The sequence below is a fragment of the Aptenodytes patagonicus genome, chromosome 27, assembly GCF_965638725.1.
Source record: "Aptenodytes patagonicus chromosome 27, bAptPat1.pri.cur, whole genome shotgun sequence".
Lineage (NCBI taxonomy): Eukaryota > Metazoa > Chordata > Aves > Sphenisciformes > Spheniscidae > Aptenodytes > Aptenodytes patagonicus.
In genome coordinates, this window is record NC_134975.1 from 2,573,394 (window position 1) to 2,589,307 (window position 15,914).

Sequence of the window (15,914 nt, forward strand, 5' to 3'; positions counted from 1 at the left end):
AATGGCTTCTCTAGCGAGCCGAGATTTACGGACTCTCCAAGAGACTCGTGTTAGGCTCTCCGTGCCAGTGGATTTTGAGCCTTTACTGATTCAGAGAGTCAAAATTTGGTGTCTTTGCTTCCTCTGCGGTACTTTAAAAGCACGAGTGGTTTTTCTTTCCCCCTCTGCCTTTGAATCCAGGGAACTAAACGTCTTTTTCTTCAGTCAGTCACCTTACAAGGCGGGATGCAGAGCAGTAATCTTCGAGGTGTGCAAACAAGCCGTCCAACCCATAACCTCGTGTGATCCGTGTTCGATGTCTGTTCTTGAGTAGTCAACAAAATAAGAAGATGCACGTTTATCGCAAACAGATCACTTAGCGCATCACGGTATTTCTTTTAGGAGTAAGTCTTGCCTAAGCTGTGCTCCCAACTTATTTAACTTAAGAGTTTTTTTCCTCCACTGACTGTTTTATCCCTTCTGCCTCCTCGTAGCAAACTCTATCAAGGTGGAGATGTACAGCGATGAGGAAGCCAGCCGGCTGCTGTCACAGGACGACCGGATGCTCGAGAAGGAGGACAGCGTGATCGTGGAGGACTCGCTCTCGGAGCCCCTGGGCTACTGCGACGGGACGGGCCAGGAGCCGCACTCCCCCGGGGGCATTCGGCTGCCCAACGGCAAGCTGAAATGCGACATCTGCGGGATGGTGTGCATCGGCCCCAACGTGCTGATGGTGCACAAGCGCAGCCACACCGGTGAGTGGCAGCCCCGAGGCCAGCGTTGCTGTCGGCTGCCGGGGCAGGATGGGCTGGAGGGAAGCAAATTTCTGAAGCCGGGTGGCAAGCCGTGTGTTGGCTGGTGGGCACAGATGTCGTGGCAGATGGGTGTCAGGTCCAAGATGCTGACCCCGGTGATGGCGGCCAGAAGAGGCCAGTGAGGAAAGTTCCAGGAAAGTGCGTGTAGCTGGTCTTTCCTCGTCACTGTCCAACCTCCGGCAGCGGGTCTGTCACTCCCCAGGTTGAAGGTCGCATCCAGAGCACTACGTTTGGTTAGTTAACCTAGGGGCTTTCCCTCTCAAAGCTGTTCAGCACTGCTGAGCCTGTGAATGCTTCTGATCTCCGGGGCTGTTGATCCGAGAGCTGCTCCTCTGCAGACTCAGAAAATGCTTTTAAGCAGGAGTTTCACCCGCTGCTCCGGTTTTGCAGGGAGAAAGACCATTCCACTGCAACCAGTGCGGAGCCTCCTTCACCCAGAAGGGAAACCTCCTGCGTCACATCAAACTGCACTCTGGCGAGAAGCCCTTCAAATGTCCCTTCTGCAACTACGCCTGCCGCAGGAGGGATGCGCTCACCGGCCACCTGCGAACACACTCTGGTGGGTAGCTCTGGCCGGCCGCGGGACGGGAAGGGAGGAGGAGGCAGGGAGGGAACACACGGTTGATGGTACAAAACCCGGGATTTGAGCCCAGCTTCCAAAAGCGCCGGCCTCGAGCTCTGAACCGACAGCAGCCAAACTTGCTCTCCTATCGGCTTCCGCTTTGCCGCAGTCGCTACCCTGCTGCCGCGGTGCAGAGCCGACCTGCCGAAGGCAGAGCGTGTGCCTGGGGGAGGTTGCGTCAGTCTCTGGTTAATGGTCTGGGAACTCCGCTGACCCGGAGGGGTGCCTGCGGGGCTTTGTGCCCCTGTGTTCCAGTCGTTCTGGGGGGGGGGTTATTGCATCTCTTTATAAGAAAGATAAATGTTTAATAGATTTTATTGAGTCAAGATAGGTCCCACCCTTGGGTGTGCCCTGCCCCAGTGAAAATGAGCGCTGAGGGGTTTTGTGTGTTTGTTTTGACATTGTCCTTTTTAAATATGACATTTGAGATGTGGGTTTTCACCCTCCGGTTCCATGATGTAACAGCTGGCGGGGGCCATGGGTGGGAGTGAAGTACGCCAGCCGGCCCCCTGCTTTGTGATCGTTTTCCCTTGATTTGCGTACCAGCGTGTTTCTGTGGTGCTGCCGGGGCTTTAAAGTTCACGCAGATGGCTTTTGAACACCTGTGAGACTAACCTTTCGAGTGCTGCATGGAAATGAGTGTCGTGTGCTTCCTTGGAGGAAGAAACCCGTCCCCTGAAGAGCCTGTTCTCATCACAGCCTTGCCCGGGAGCCCAGAGACCTGCTCCCCCCTCGCAGCCTGGCCCAAGAGCCCCAGTTCTCTTTAGGTTTCTGTCCTGTGCCCTTCTCAGTGGGAGGGTGCGATGCTCCGGGTTTAAGCTCCCGTCTTGCTGTGGACAAATCTTCCCACTTTGCTGTTTCTTTTGGGAGTTTGTCGTCTCTCCCCCGCACACACATCTGAGACTTTCTGGGAGATGCCGGAGGGGAATCTGGGCGGTTGGACCCCCGGAGCAAGGCGCCAAGCCTGGAACGGGGCTGTTGGTTCTCTCCTGGCGCCTGCGCGGGAGGAGGTTTGGGGGTTTGCAGGAGCTTCCCATCCATTCTGTTTTGTCTCTGGACGTCCCCGCTGCCAAGGGACAAGGCTGCTTCTCAGTGTAAAACTTCTTTGGTCTCTTGTCTGGTTCTCCAGCCTGGCCAGAATATGGCAGCGGGTGGCGTTTCTGATACGGAGGTGATCAGGAAAGAGTTGGTTTTGCCCTGGGGAAGGAGGTGAGGTTAGCGGCCTCGGGCTTTGCCAGTTAATGGGAAGAAATGCCAAAGAAATCCTTTCCCCACAATCTTTCCTTATCTCTAAGGGGGGGGGGGGGGGGGGGGAGCAAGAAGGCAGTAGCTGGAGGCAAAAACCCTCCTGTCACAAACTCTAGAGAGCAAAGAGCGTGTGCGTCTCCTCCTGCCCCGCTCGGAGGGTGAGGAAAGCCAGGCTCCGGTGGCAGCCCGGCTCCCCGTGAAGCACCGAAGCACCGGAGCAGCTGCTCGGTCCATCTGAGCCGCGGCCGCTCCGCCTCGAGGCCTTCAGCTCTCCGGACGAGTCCTTCAGTCTGGAGCGATCAGCATCATCCGTCTTCCTCCCCTCCGCCCCCCGCTGCTCCGAGCGGCGGCAGCTCGGCCAGTGCCGAGCCGCGCTCCATCTTGGGCAGCGCTGCATCGGCTCGGGGAGGAGTTACCGCGCGGCGGAGCGGAGGGCTTTGGCATCTGTCTGCCGCGAGCTCGCCTTGCCGGCGGCTCTAGCCTGCACCCTTCCAGGGTGCCGCTGACAAGCCCCTGCCCGGGGACCTTCAGCACGTGGGTTTTCGGCAGGGGACGGGTGCTCCGAAGCTGGAGGGCTCCTGGATTTTTGAAAAAAATCTTCTGGTGTGTCTGGAGCAGGGTCCCATTAGGAAGGTCTCCGTTCTCGGCTTTGTTTAAACCCTCCCCATCTCCTCTGTCTTGGGGTGTGGGGTTTTGGGGCGTTAGGTGGCTGAGCCCTGTTCTGGGAACCCCGACTCGCTGGCAGCCGAAAGGTTCATGCAGGCGGATGCGCAGACCCGAACCGAGGGGCACGTGTTGCACCAGCAGCTCCCGTGGCTGGTGAGACCCTGCTCCGAGCCTGCCTCATGCTTACGGGGGCTTTCTCCTAATTAATGTGCTTCAGGGGACCCCAAACCGTCCAGAGGCAGGGGTGCAGGGTCATTTCTGGACTCCTTGGTCGTGTCTCCTCTTGTGGGTCGAGATCCCCCTCTCGGGCTGTGCCTGTCCACCACGTTCGCCCTCGCTGAGCGTCCAGAAGTGCGCCCTTGGCAGAGCTGTGCCGACGTCTCCCCACTGCCAGGCATGGAAAGGGTCGCCTTGAGTCCTTCAGTCGAGAGACACAGAAATGGGACAAGCCCTCACAACATATCAAACAAAAATTAGCCTTTATGGGAGCTAATTACTAAGAAAACCTTCGTTTAATGTGGATTTCACAGGCGAAAGTCTGGCGGTTACCCTGCCTGGGTGGAAGGCAGTGGGGCTTGGCTTTCCCTCCCTCTGCCTTAACTAGAGGCATGTACGTTTCATGCCGTCCCCATGAGGGACACTGAGCTTTCATCTCGGAAGATGTGCTGTCCAAAAAAGTGAGGTATTAAAATCCAGATCAAACACGCTGCGTTGCTCTGAAATAGATCAGAAGCTGCAGCCCACACCCCGGGACAGCTGAGACGAGCTGCCGGTCCCCCAAGACCTCCCTCCCTTTTAGTCCTCGCCGCTTCGCAGCCCAGTAAATAAACGAACCTGGAGCTTGTGTTCGGAGGGAGCCTTTCTGTTTGTTGTCAGAAGAAACTTCTCCTGGTCGGGCCCGGCAGCCAGGAGAGCGTCCCCCCTGCTCACGTTTTGGGTATTACATGGGTGAAGAACTTTGGGGATCCTAAACAGACCTCGTTGCTCGCTGGAAGCCTCTCGCTCGTGTTAGGTGACAGATGGACCGAGTCCGTCCAAGCCACGAGCACGTGTCCGTGGGTAAATGATGACGTTTTCAAAGAACAGACTAAGGAGTAAAAAGGGAAAGCGACTGATCGCAAGGCCAAGCCCGGCTCGGGACGGAGCCTCCCTCCTTGTCCTGCAGCCACCGTAAAACCCCGTCCCTGAGCCGCAGTTGACCCTCTGTGAGGGGAAGCCCAGCGCAGACTTAGCAAACCACTGTGGCAGGGCATCGCTGCGGCGTGGGCAGAGCCCCCGGAGGAGCCTCGACGCTGGGAGCAAGACCTCTGCTGCCGAGGTGCGTGGGCAGGAGGGACAGCTCGGTCCCGTGTCCCCAGGGAGCCGTCGCGGCGCGGTCGGGCGATGGCCCCGGGTCCCAGGCTCCTCCGTGTCCTGCTGTCCCCCTGCGCCGCAGGCAGCTGCCTGTCCCCAGAGCCCCGAAACACAGGCTGTGGCGGGGGAAGGCGAAGGCTGGATCCTGAGGAAATAACTTCAGGGGATCCACACGGAGCTTCCCGGCTTGGAAAGCCAACCCCGATCGCAACGCGGCCGTCAGGGGAGCTTTGTGAAGGACACACGCACGCAGGGGTTTGGGTTGTTGTTTTGTTTAGGAGCAGCAAAACCGAGCCATTTGGGGAACTCTTAACTTCAAAAGCTGAGCGAGTGATGGAGATTAATGGGACGTAATGGAATTTGGAGTCGAGGGTCTCCCATCTAAATTGCTAGATTTGAGGAGTAAATTCCTAACGCACATTTTTGGTATTCCTACTCGGAGGCTAGTGGCATCCTCACCTCCCTTGGGACTGGAGTAAACCAATATTCAGCTGCTCTGCGACAATGCTGCTGCCTGGGGAGGCCGGGAGGAGAGATTTGCACTTGTCATCGGCTTCTCCGGATTGATTTCTAACCCGGAGATTCGGTGGTGAAATCCATGGTGGCTCCTGGACTCCCCGATCTGCCTGTGGCTTGGCTGAGCTGCCGGGCTGGGACCGGGCAGGGGGACGGCACGTGTGGACGCAGCCGGTCTCCTCGTTGACGGCTGCTGTTTGGGGCTGCCATGGCGGCGTTTGGGCAGGATCCGGTACAAGCTGTCGCAAGAGGAGGTGCTGGCCCCGCTTCCCAGCCGCAGTGCAAAAGCACTTCACATGAATCCAGGTGACAAAGCTGGGGCGGGGGGTAAATACGAATTCACCTACAGCCTGGAAATGTTTTTTTTAAAAAGCAGTTAAAGGTTAAACCACAAGCTGCAAAAAACCCCAAAACATCCCCTTAAATCTGACAGGAACAGAAAGAGCCTGGTCCAGGCGGGTCTCGACAGGCAGCACACTCCTCCTCGAGCCGGACGGGGCGAGCGTGACGCAGGCGGCTGTTGTGGGGCTGGCTGATGCCCCTGCCAGCACAGCCCGGGCGGAGGGCGGTGGGCTCCGGCTTCCAGCAAAAGCGGCCGATTTCGGGGCATTGCCCCGCTACTAAAACCAGCCTCCCCGCCCCGTGGGGCAGTGTTGGAGGGGACGGGCACGGCAGCTCTTGGGCTTCTCTCGGACGCCACGGTCCCTGGCTCTTGCCTGGTGGACCACGTCTCCCTCCCCAGCGTGGCGTGGCTCTGTGGTTTGGTGTCCTGCCTGTTTCGGGAGGCGAGCTCCCGGGTGAGAGTGATGGCCGGGGAGAAGGGAGCGTGTGAGGCTGCGTCTCCATCCTGGTTGAGTGCCCGGGGGGCGTGCAGGGGGCTGGAGAGCCCACTCCCCTCTCCGGCTCGGCTTCCCTGCGCTTGCCTTTTTTGCCCATGAGCATCTTTTTGCCTAACGAGCTGCCTCCCCCAAAAGGCATCTGAGTGTGATCAGCCTGCGGCAGCAGGACCCTTGGAGCCTGGATCCCTTCCCCCCCCCCGAATATTCAATGGGGTGGGGACCGCCTTGCCCTTTCCCCCGTACCCGAAGGATGTCGGCTGGTCTGCTGCCCAGCTACTGCCGTGATTATACCTAATTAGCAATCACCCGGCGAGCAGCACAAAACCCCCGTGTCAGCATTTGCGTTTCCCCATCCCCTGCGCAGACAGCAGCCTCGTGGCGCGATGGAAACTGCGACAGGGTTCAGAGATACCATCTCCCCTCGGGAGGGGTCATGATTTTTCGCTGTAGGTAGTCTGCCGTTAAAACGTGCAGATAATAACATGGCGCGCGCAGCCCGCCGCGAGGAGCGCCGCTGGCTCCGCGGCACGCGGCGGCCGTTCTCCTTCGTCTGGCGGCCGCCGGCCAGCAAGGCTGAATGCCGACCTTGGGTGGCTTTGGTGATTTTCAGTCAGAAGTGAAAGAAATTGGGAGAGATGATAATAAAAATGTGTCTTGCGAGCGTCTTACCACGAATTTTGCTGGGGCGGGGGGGCGTGCACGCTCCGCACAGCGACCGAGTGCTGGCCAAGCCACCGAGCACTTTGTGGCGAATGGAGGGTTGAAGAATGCTTAGAAATGTTTAAAAAGTTGGGGGGTCCAGCTGCCCGACGCCTTTGCCATCGGGGCTTCCAGCACGAGGGTTTACCTGGAGGTGTGTACGTGGCCAGGCAGCTGCTAGAAACCGTCTCGCTGGTGTCTTGGGAGCAGAGCCCAGGTGAAAGCCAGGTCTGAGGCGTTTTGGTTTAGGTATTTGGGCCAAACTATGATTTATTTTTGTAGCTCCCCATCTATCAAAATCCAGGAGCATCCAGCCCGTCTCCTGCGGCTCTCCGGCAGGGAGCGGCGTTTGAGGAGGCAAATCGTCGAGCTGCCGGGGTGCGTGCGGTAGCTGTGCTTGGGGTAGATGGTGGTGAGGAGGAAGGCCGAGGCAGAAGCTGAGAGCTGCTCGTGCTCCCAGCTCTGGAAACTGTTGCTCGAGACGTGCCGGAGGGGTCCTTTCTCTGCGGCACAGCTAGATGGTGCGGTGGGCTGACGGCGAGGGTCGCTGCCCCGCCGTGATGCTCCCTGTCGACCGATTCCTGCCGCTTTTCCTCCCGTCGACGCGCGTCCAGCCCTTTCCCGGGCTCTTCGGCGAGGGCACTGTGTCTGTTCTTATGGCCAGGCTCTGGTTTGTGTGTTTGCAGTCTCCTCCCCCACCGTCGGCAAGCCCTACAAGTGCAACTACTGCGGCCGGAGCTACAAGCAGCAGAGCACGCTGGAGGAGCACAAGGAGCGTGCCACAACTACCTGCAGAGTCTGAACACTGAACCGCAGTCGCTGGCCAGCCAGCAAGGTCAGTGCCGCGGGGGGGGCCGGAGCCCCGCTGCCTCCCTGGCTCCGGCGACACGGTGAGGGGTCCCGGCAGGGTGGGAAACGGGGGCGCGGGTTCACTTCCCAGCCCCGTCTCTGGGTGGCGGGGTCGAGCTTCGGGGACGTCCTTCCCGTTAGAAGAGGGGTGGGGGGGTGTGTGCCATGTGGGGGAGAGCGTGAGCCCCGGAGCTCTCCGTGCCCCGGCGATCGTGGGATGAAAGGTGCTATGCGTGTGCGTTGGTTAATGCCGCAAACCTCTGCAAGTGCAAAGTGTTACCTCCCTGGTTCCTCCCCTCACTGCCAGCTGAATTTCAAAGCCCCCCCTGAATCGGAACGCACCCTTGGCCCGTATTTCTAGTGCAAGAACTGCTGAGAGCATTTTCCATAAATAACAGAACACGACTGCGACACCGCGATGTAGGGGATTTACCCCTGCGGGCAGGTGTCTGAAACGGGCACCGCGTGGCTTGGAAGCACCTTCTGGCTCCTCCTCGGAGCCTGCAGACAAACACCCACCCCCCCACACCCCCCCCATCTTTGCTGTGCCGGCAAAGAACCAAAGCTGGAGCCTTCCTGGCTCCTCACCCTTTTGGAGCCGGACCTGGTCCCGCTAGAGCCACCGGCGCTTACAGCGAGGTTCACCGGTTAAGGCCGCACAGACACTTTAACCAGATGATCTGTAACCTGCGGGGCACGGGAATGGCGGAGCTGCCCTGGCCAGCAGCGACGCGGGGCAGGTCTCTCCAGGACGGGGTTGAGAGCCGGCAAGAAAAGCGAGGGCACTTCGATCCGTTGAAGCCGGCTCCTCTTCCCCAAAGTGGCAGGAGCGGGCCCAGCTCGATGAAGAAGGGAGGCGGACCGGCTGCCGGCGCTCCCTGCGACCGATTCACCGACGGGGTAAGCTCTGGGCCTGGAGCAGGCAGCCCGGGAGCCTTTTCGTAGGTCCGTCCCAGCTAGCAGAGGGCAGGAGCGGCGTGCCTCGAGCGCTGGCTGCGGAGTCTCCGGCCTGGGTCGCAGCGTGCCCGTCCCGCTCGCCCCGTCCCGCGGTTGCCGGCTGAACCGGGTTTCCCTTGTCTTGCCAGGTGACGAGATGCGGGACCTGGAGATAGTGCCGGACTCTCTGCTTCACCCCTCGTCCGATCGGCCGACGTTTATTGACCGGCTGGCGAACAGCCTCACCAAACGGAAACGATCGACACCTCAGAAATTCGTGGGTAAGGGGAGTTCCCCCCCCCCCCCCCCCCCTTGCTTCCCGGGCAGACAGGAGAGAGGAGGGAGAGGGGGAGCCCCTGGTCGCTGGAGCGGGGCTCGAGCGCCCGGCCAGGACCCCCCCACCTTGGGGAGCTGAGACTCTGCACTTGGGCATGCGGCTGGTGTTCGCATAGCGCCTTTCATTCCCACGATCCTGGGACGGGGCAGGTCTCGCACACGGTGCTGGGGAGGGGGAGGACATCGGGGGGGGGTGAGCACCCCAAAACCAAGCCTGCCCGTTCTGACGCCGCTTTCCTTCCCGGCAGGGGAGAAGCAGATGCGATTCACCCTTTCGGACCTCCCCTTCGACGTGAACTCCGGCTTCGAGAAGGACGTGGAGATGGTCTCGGCCCACCACCCCCTCGACCCCTCCTACGGCAGCTCCCTGTCCCTGATGGGGGGGGAGCATCTTCGCCCCCTCCGGCTCCCCCCCACAAACTGCATCTCCGAAGTCACCCCCGTCATCAGCTCCGTCTACACCCAGATCCAGCCCCTGCCAGGTCGGCTGGAGATGCCGGGGAGCCGGGAAGCCGCCGAGGGGCACGAGGACGTGCCGGACGGGGTGCAGGTGGTGTACCGGGGCCGGGAGCAGGGCGTATCGCCCACCAACGGCTGCCAGGACTCGACGGACACGGAGAGCAACCACGAAGAGCGGAGCTCGCAGCTGCCGGCGGGGAACTGCGCCAGCAGCCGCCAGAGCCCAGCCTACGCCAAAGAGGACCCCAAGCTGCCGGAGGGACCCCCGGCCGCCCGCTCCACGCCCAGCTCCGCCAAAGAAGCCCTGCGGGTGGTCAACGAGGACGGGGAGCAGATCAGGGCCTTCAAGTGCGAGCACTGCCGCCATCCTTTTCCTGGACCACGTCATGTTCACCATCCACATGGGCTGCCACGGCTTCAGAGACCCTTTCGAATGCAACATCTGTGGCTACCACAGCCAGGACCGGTACGAGTTCTCCTCCCACATAGTGCGGGGCGAGCATAAAGTCGGCTAAAACCCCCCCCCTCCCGCCTCTCCCCGTTCCCCCCCCCCCCCCCCCAGCCCGCCCTCGACTCTTCCTCTGTCTCTAGCTCAGCCCCTCCACCCTTAGGGCATGGAACTGTTGGTTTTTCTTTTATACTCCTTTGCACTGACTTTGGCTACAAAAATATTTAAAAAAAAAAATCAATAACTAAAAAAAAAAAAAACTAACCCCGACAAGGGGGAGCTCTTAACAATTTGCCTTTTTATAAATGGAGTTATTTAAATATTAACGGACTTTTTTGTGCTCTTCCCCTCCACCTCTCTCACCTCCCTCCGTTATTTATTAAGCTTTTTAGTTTCTCTTTTTATAACTCTTCTCCCACCCCCCACCCCAAAGTCTCACTTGAATTTTTGAGACTGGTTCTCCTCCCTCTCCCACCCCGGCCGGCTCTCCGGCACGGCACGGGGCCACGCGCCAGCCTGGAGCTCCGAGCCCTTTCCGTGGTGCGAGCCCGGCATTGCCCGTCCCCGCTCTCGGGCAAAGCGAACCTCAGATTAGGTGCTAAAAACCCCCGGGACTCCCCCCTTCGTCGGCCGCGAGCCCCCCCTGCCTGGCGGGGGCCGCTGCGCCCCGAGCTTTAATGAGTTTAAACACGCGGAGCACGAAGCGGGGACCCCCCTGCCTCCCCCTGGGGCCGGTTGTGCCGGCGACGGTGCCGGCAGGGCCAGGTCGGTGAAGCTGGGTTTTGCCCGGCTCCTCCTTCCCGCGGTGTTTGAAGCCCCCCCCCCCCCGTACGCCTGGGGGGCAACGGGGGGTCCGCATCGCTCCGCTTAAATGAAGGAAAACGTAAGCCAGGAAGATGGCGAGCGTCCGGGTGACGGCTCCGTTCTGCTGTCTGGGATCTCCTCCTCCTCTTCCTCGGCACAGGCCAGTATCTCCAGCCCGCTCTGCTGCAGGGGTTGCTCCCCGCACGCTGCCCGCCGGCGGTGGGGACGCGCCGGACCCCCGACCTGGCCGCCCCCCTCGCTCCCTCTGCCCCCCCCCCCCCCCCCCCCCCCCAAAGCCTTCGCGGGCGAGTTGCTCCCTCTGGCATTCCCGGGGGATCGGCGGGTCTCCCCGCGGTCCGGTGTCATTTCTGTCCTGCCCCGCTCTCGCTCGCGCGGAGGGGTCGTGGCGGCGGCACCCTGAACGCCAGAGCTTTGCCCTCGGTCCCGCCGGCAGTGAGACCCCCCCCCGCTCCCCCGCGTCCAGAGGGTGGGAAGGAGGGGTGGGAAGTTGGGGGGGGGGGGGTCGTCTGCTGCATCGAGCAACTGTCTGCTGAGCCCCTTTCCCCTGGGACGGGCTCCGAGCGGCTCCGGGGGCAGATTGCCGGGAGCCGGCCGGTTTTCAGGGGTGAGACACCGAGGGAAGGGGCTCCCGGTCCACGGGGGGGGGTCCGGAGCCGGGGACCCCCCGGGGACGGTGTCCCCTGGCGAAAGGGATTGTAGCGGGGCCGGGGAGGCAGCCGATATAACCAAAAATAAAGCGCGGGCCGGGCGCCGATCCTTGGCGGGGGCCGCGGCGGAGCCGGCCGCCGCCTCGGTGCTCGTGGCTCCCGCAGCAGCCGGGACCCCGGCCGCAGCCCCCCCCGCCCGGGGGGGGGACACCCCCCCCCCCCAGCTTCCTACCCAGGCCCAGGATGCATAAAACGCCCCTCAGCAGCAGCCGCTCCCCGGGGCTCTCCTGAGGTTGAAACCAAAGGCTGTTCCTTTTTCTACGGACACAAACACAACCACCTCACGCGGCGGCAACTCCCGTTGCCCCTATTTCCCATTTTCTTTTATTAATTCCGCCCCCCCCCCCCCACCCCACCCCACCTCCTTTCTTGCTGTTCTGTTACCGGTGTCTGCGTGGGGAGAGGGGACGGCTGAGCCGGGGGGCTCGGCTCGCCCCTTCCCGCCCGCTGCCACCGTTAACCGGCGCCGGTGGAACAAGCTGGAGCCCCCCTGTGCCCACTCCTCCCCCCCCCCACCCAGCGCCGAAACAAACCCAAAAAGGGGTTTTTACAAACCGAAATGGAAGCTCTGCGGTTTCTGACCGCTCTTGGGTTTTTTTTTTTTTCCTTTCCGTCTCTTTTCTTTTTCCTCTAAAAGAGTCTAAAACAAAAATGTAGGAATTTTGTAAAACTCCAGGTCGCTTTACTCGTGTAAATATCTATATTTTTTAATCAGATGTATGAAGAACAAACGATGATGTGCAATACCCCGGCCTCCCCCCGGCTACGGCCCCTCCCTCCTTTCTAACGAGTTTTCATTTGTATATCGTTAATGGATTCGCTGTCGTCTTTGTTTTTCCCTTTTTTGTGAGGTTAGACTCGCTTTTGGACAAAAAACACCCCCCCCCCGCCCCCCCCTCCCCCCGTGACCGCAGGAGCTTTTGTATCTGTAAGATACTGTAATTACCTATTTGTGTAACGAGATCTACTACTGTAAGTTTTGTACTGTACTGGCTGAAGGTCTGTTATAAATAAACCGGAGTAATTTAACGCCTCCCCCCCCCCCCCCGCCTCCCTTCTGTGGGGGGGGGGGGCAGCGTGCAAGCCTGGGGGGAAGGGGGGGGGGGACACGCACACGCAGGGGACCACCCAGGGGTGTGGAGGGAGGACACTGGGGGTCTCCTCTGGGGGCTTGGGGGGGAGGACACTTGCGCACCCCCCCCCAATAAGGGGTAGGACACTCGTGGTCCCCCCCCACCGTGCTCCACGGTGGGGGGGCAGATGGTGGTGGGCCCTTCCCCCAGAGTTGGGAGGGGGCTTGGGGACACGCAGAGGACACCGGGGACCCCCCCGGGGTGTGGGGGGGGAGGACACTGGGGGTCTCCTCTAGAGCTTTGGGGGGGGGGGCGACACTGGGGGTCCCCTCTAGAGCTTTGGGGGGGGGACGACACACTTGGGGACCCCTCCATAGGGGCGGGACACTGGGGGTCCCCCCCCATGAGCACTGATGGTGGGCCCCCCTCGGGAGTGGGCGTGGGGAGGCAGGATGCTGGGGACCCCCCGGGGCGTGGGGGGGAGGACGCTGGGGGTCCCCTCTAGAGCTTGGGGGGGGGACGACACACTTGGGGACCCCCCCATAGGGGCGGGACACTCGGGGTCCCCCCACGAGCACGGGGGGGGGGGGCCAGGACGCCCGGGTCCCTCCCCAGGGGTTGGGGGGGGGGGACGTGCCCCCCCCGCCCCATGAGCCCCCGCGTTCCCCCAGGACTACATCTCCCAGCGGCCCCCGCGGCGCGCGCGGGGAGGGGATGACGACGCACGCAGCACGCGGCGCGGCGCGGCGCGGGCCTCCTCACACCGCGCGTGGCGCGGGCCCCTCCGCCGTGGCGAGGAGAGTAGTCCCCCCCGCCGCCGCCGGTACCGCCGACCGGCGCCGCCCCCGCCCGCCCCGCGCCCGCCCCGGCCCCGCCGGCGGAGCCGCCGCGAGGCGGCCGGAGTGGCCCTGCGGCGCCGGGGCGGCCGCGGGGCGGCGGCGGAGGCGCTTCCGGGCGGAGGGCGGGTATATAAGGGCGGCGGCGCGGGGGCCGGACCCTCTTTCGCCGCCCCGGCAGCAGGATGGTGAGGGCGGCGCGGCCGGGGGGGGCCCGGGGGGCACCGGGAGGGGCCCGGGGGGGGCTGGGGGTGCGCAGGGAGGCCACAGGGCCGGGCACGGGGCCCACGTGGGGCCGGGGGGGTTCGGGAGGCTGCCGGGGCCCGTGCTGGGCCCGTAGGGACCGGGGCCGGGGGGGCCCTGGCGGCGCGGGTCGGGGAGGTGCCGTCCCCAGCGGCGCCGGGTGGGGGGTGGGGGTCTCAGGTTCATCCTCTTCCCCCCCCCCCCCCCCCCCCCAGACGAAGAAGAGGAGGAACAACGGTCGGGCCAAGAAGGGCCGCGGCCATGTCCAGCCCATCCGCTGCACCAACTGCGCCCGCTGCGTCCCCAAGGACAAGGCCATCAAGAAGTTCGTCATCAGGAACATCGTTGAGGCCGCGGCCGTCAGGGACATCTCGGAGGCCAGCGTCTTCGACTGTAAGGGCGGGGGGGGGGGGAAGCCCCGGGGGGGGGGCCGGGGGAGGCATCGGGGTGCCTCCGTGCCCCCTGTAACGGGGCCGACCCCGCGCCCCCCCCCCCCCGCCCGGGTGGGGGACAGGGAGGGGGGGAGGCCCGCGCCCTCAAGGTGTTTTGGGGTGACTGGGGGCCGCTGACACCCCCCCCCCCCTGCTCTCCCCCCCCCCCTCCCCAGCCTATGTCCTGCCCAAGCTGTACGTGAAGCTGCATTACTGCGTCAGCTGCGCCATCCACAGCAAGGTGGTGAGGAACCGCTCGCGGGAGGCCCGCAAGGACCGGACCCCCCCGCCCCGCTTCAGGCCGGCCGTACGTATTTGGGGGGTGGCTGGGGGAGGCTGGGGGGTTCGCGCCCCCCCGATCCTGCTGACTCTCTCCTTCCCCCCCGCAGGGCGCTGCCCCCCGGCCCCCCCCCAAGCCCATGTGAGGAGACTCCGGCCGAACGCGTCCCCCAGCGCAGACTGAATAAAGGACCCTGCACCGAGCCCGGCTCCGCGCCTGTGGGGCTGGGGGGGTGGGGGTGGGCGGGGGGGCACGTCGCTCTGGGGATGGGGTGTTTGGGGCGATGAGGGGGGGGCTTCTAGCCCCTTCTCATGGGGGGGGGGTGGGAGTGGGGGGGCCCTGGGCTCACCCCGGGGGGGCTGTGTGGAGGTGGGGGGCTGCTGCCCACCCCATGGTGGGGAGCCCTGTCCTGGGGGGGCGGGGGGGGTGTGTCTTTGCCCACTGGTGCTGTCCAGGAGTGGGATGTGGTGTGGGGGATGGATGGACGGACAGATGGACACTCACCCAGAGTGTGTCCTGGCCCCAGGGGGGGCTGGCCCTGTGCCCCATGGCTTCCCCCCCCCGAGTCCTGGGGCTGCCCCTGGACCCCTCCTGTGGTCCCCAGACCCAGCACTGCTTGGGGGGGGGATGCTGCAGGTGCCCCAAATCCTCGCCAGGGCCTGCCCTGAGCTGGTGGGGGGCAACACTGACCCGCCACCCCCAGTGGGGCCAGGTGTTATCTGGGGCCTGGATGGGGCTGAGGGGCTGCGGTGGGGCCTGGCTGTCACCCTGGGGGGCTGCTGAGTGCTGGGGGGCTGCTGCAGGGCTTGGCCTTTGCCCGGGGGGGCGGCTGGACAGAGCTGGGGGCTGCAGCGGGGCTGGGCTTCACCCTGGGTGCCAAGGGGGGCTGGGGGGGGCTGTAATGGGGCCACACACACACGGGTTTGGGGGGCTGTAATGGGGCCAGACGTGCCCCCCCCCCCCGGGTTTTGGGGGGCTGTGATGGGGCCAGGCTTTGCCTTGGGGGGGGCCTGAACGGGGCTGGGGGGCCGCAGTGGGGCCAGACTTTGCCCTGGGGACCTGGGAGGGGCGCGGGGGCCGGGCTGCACCTGACGGGGCTGGGGGCTGCGGTGGAGCCAGACCTTTGCCGCGGGGGGGGGGGGGGGGGCTGCAGCGAGGCTGGACGGGGCCGTGCCCGGGGGGGGGTGTGTGGGGGTTGGTCCCGGTGCCACCGCCCCGGGGCGCGGCGGGCGGGTCCCGGGCCGGGCTGCCCGGGGGGGCCCCGCCCCGTCCCGTCCCGTCCCGTCCCCGTCCCGTCCCGCCCGGCGGCCCCGCGCCAGGTGCATTCCCCCCGCCGCGCCCGGGCACGCTGCAGCCGCCGGGCCCTGCGAGCCGGGCCGCGAAGAGGAGCCGCGATGGACCGGCCCCGGCCCCGGCCCCGGCCCCGGCCCCGAGCGCTGCTGCAGCTGCTGCTGCTGCTGCTCCGCGCCCCGGCGCCGGGCTCCGCGCAGGCAGGTGAGCACCGGCACGGGCACCGGCGGCTCCCGCGGGGACCGGGGCGGCACCGGGGGCGCGGGGATCCCGGCGGGAGCGGGGGAACCGGGGCTGCGCGGCGGGGACGGGAACCGGGGGCGCGTGGGGATCCCGGGGGTCCCGGGACGGGCGGCGGGAACAGGAGCCCCTCGCGGGGGCCGGGAGCGCTCGGGGTCCCAGTCTCAGGGGTCCCGGTCCCGGCGGTCCCGATCCCGCCGGTGCGGGATCCCGATCTCGGTGGC

At 64.2% G+C, this 15,914-nt stretch overlaps 3 protein-coding genes across 4 annotated transcripts in view; all 3 read left to right on the forward strand.

Moving 5' to 3' along the window:
• The window catches only part of IKZF4 (IKAROS family zinc finger 4), a 29,336-nt gene extending 19,493 nt beyond the window's left edge, over positions 1 to 9,843 (forward strand). The window contains 7 exon segments of the mRNA XM_076360594.1: positions 474 to 741; positions 1,193 to 1,353; positions 7,424 to 7,510; positions 7,513 to 7,572; positions 8,672 to 8,803; positions 9,107 to 9,681; positions 9,683 to 9,843. Of these exon segments, the coding sequence (XP_076216709.1) occupies positions 474 to 741; positions 1,193 to 1,353; positions 7,424 to 7,510; positions 7,513 to 7,572; positions 8,672 to 8,803; positions 9,107 to 9,681; positions 9,683 to 9,832 (1,433 nt within the window). The 3' untranslated portion in view covers positions 9,833 to 9,843.
• Positions 9,844 to 13,311: 3,468 nt separating this feature from the next.
• RPS26 (ribosomal protein S26) lies at positions 13,312 to 14,362 on the forward strand. Its single transcript, XM_076360593.1, has 4 exons — positions 13,312 to 13,394; positions 13,665 to 13,842; positions 14,057 to 14,187; positions 14,270 to 14,362. The coding sequence occupies exons 1-4, from the start codon at positions 13,392 to 13,394 to the stop codon at positions 14,303 to 14,305; spliced, it is 348 nt and encodes a 115-aa protein (XP_076216708.1). The 5' UTR covers positions 13,312 to 13,391; the 3' UTR covers positions 14,306 to 14,362.
• Positions 14,363 to 15,554: 1,192 nt separating this feature from the next.
• ERBB3 (erb-b2 receptor tyrosine kinase 3) overlaps positions 15,555 to 15,914 on the forward strand; it is a 13,350-nt gene continuing 12,990 nt past the window's right edge. The window contains exon 1 of one of the 2 annotated variants that reach the window (XM_076360517.1): positions 15,555 to 15,654. In XM_076360517.1, the coding sequence (XP_076216632.1) occupies positions 15,555 to 15,654 (100 nt within the window). The remainder of the gene's footprint in view (positions 15,655 to 15,914) is intronic. The other variant, XM_076360518.1, reaches the window with a different exon arrangement.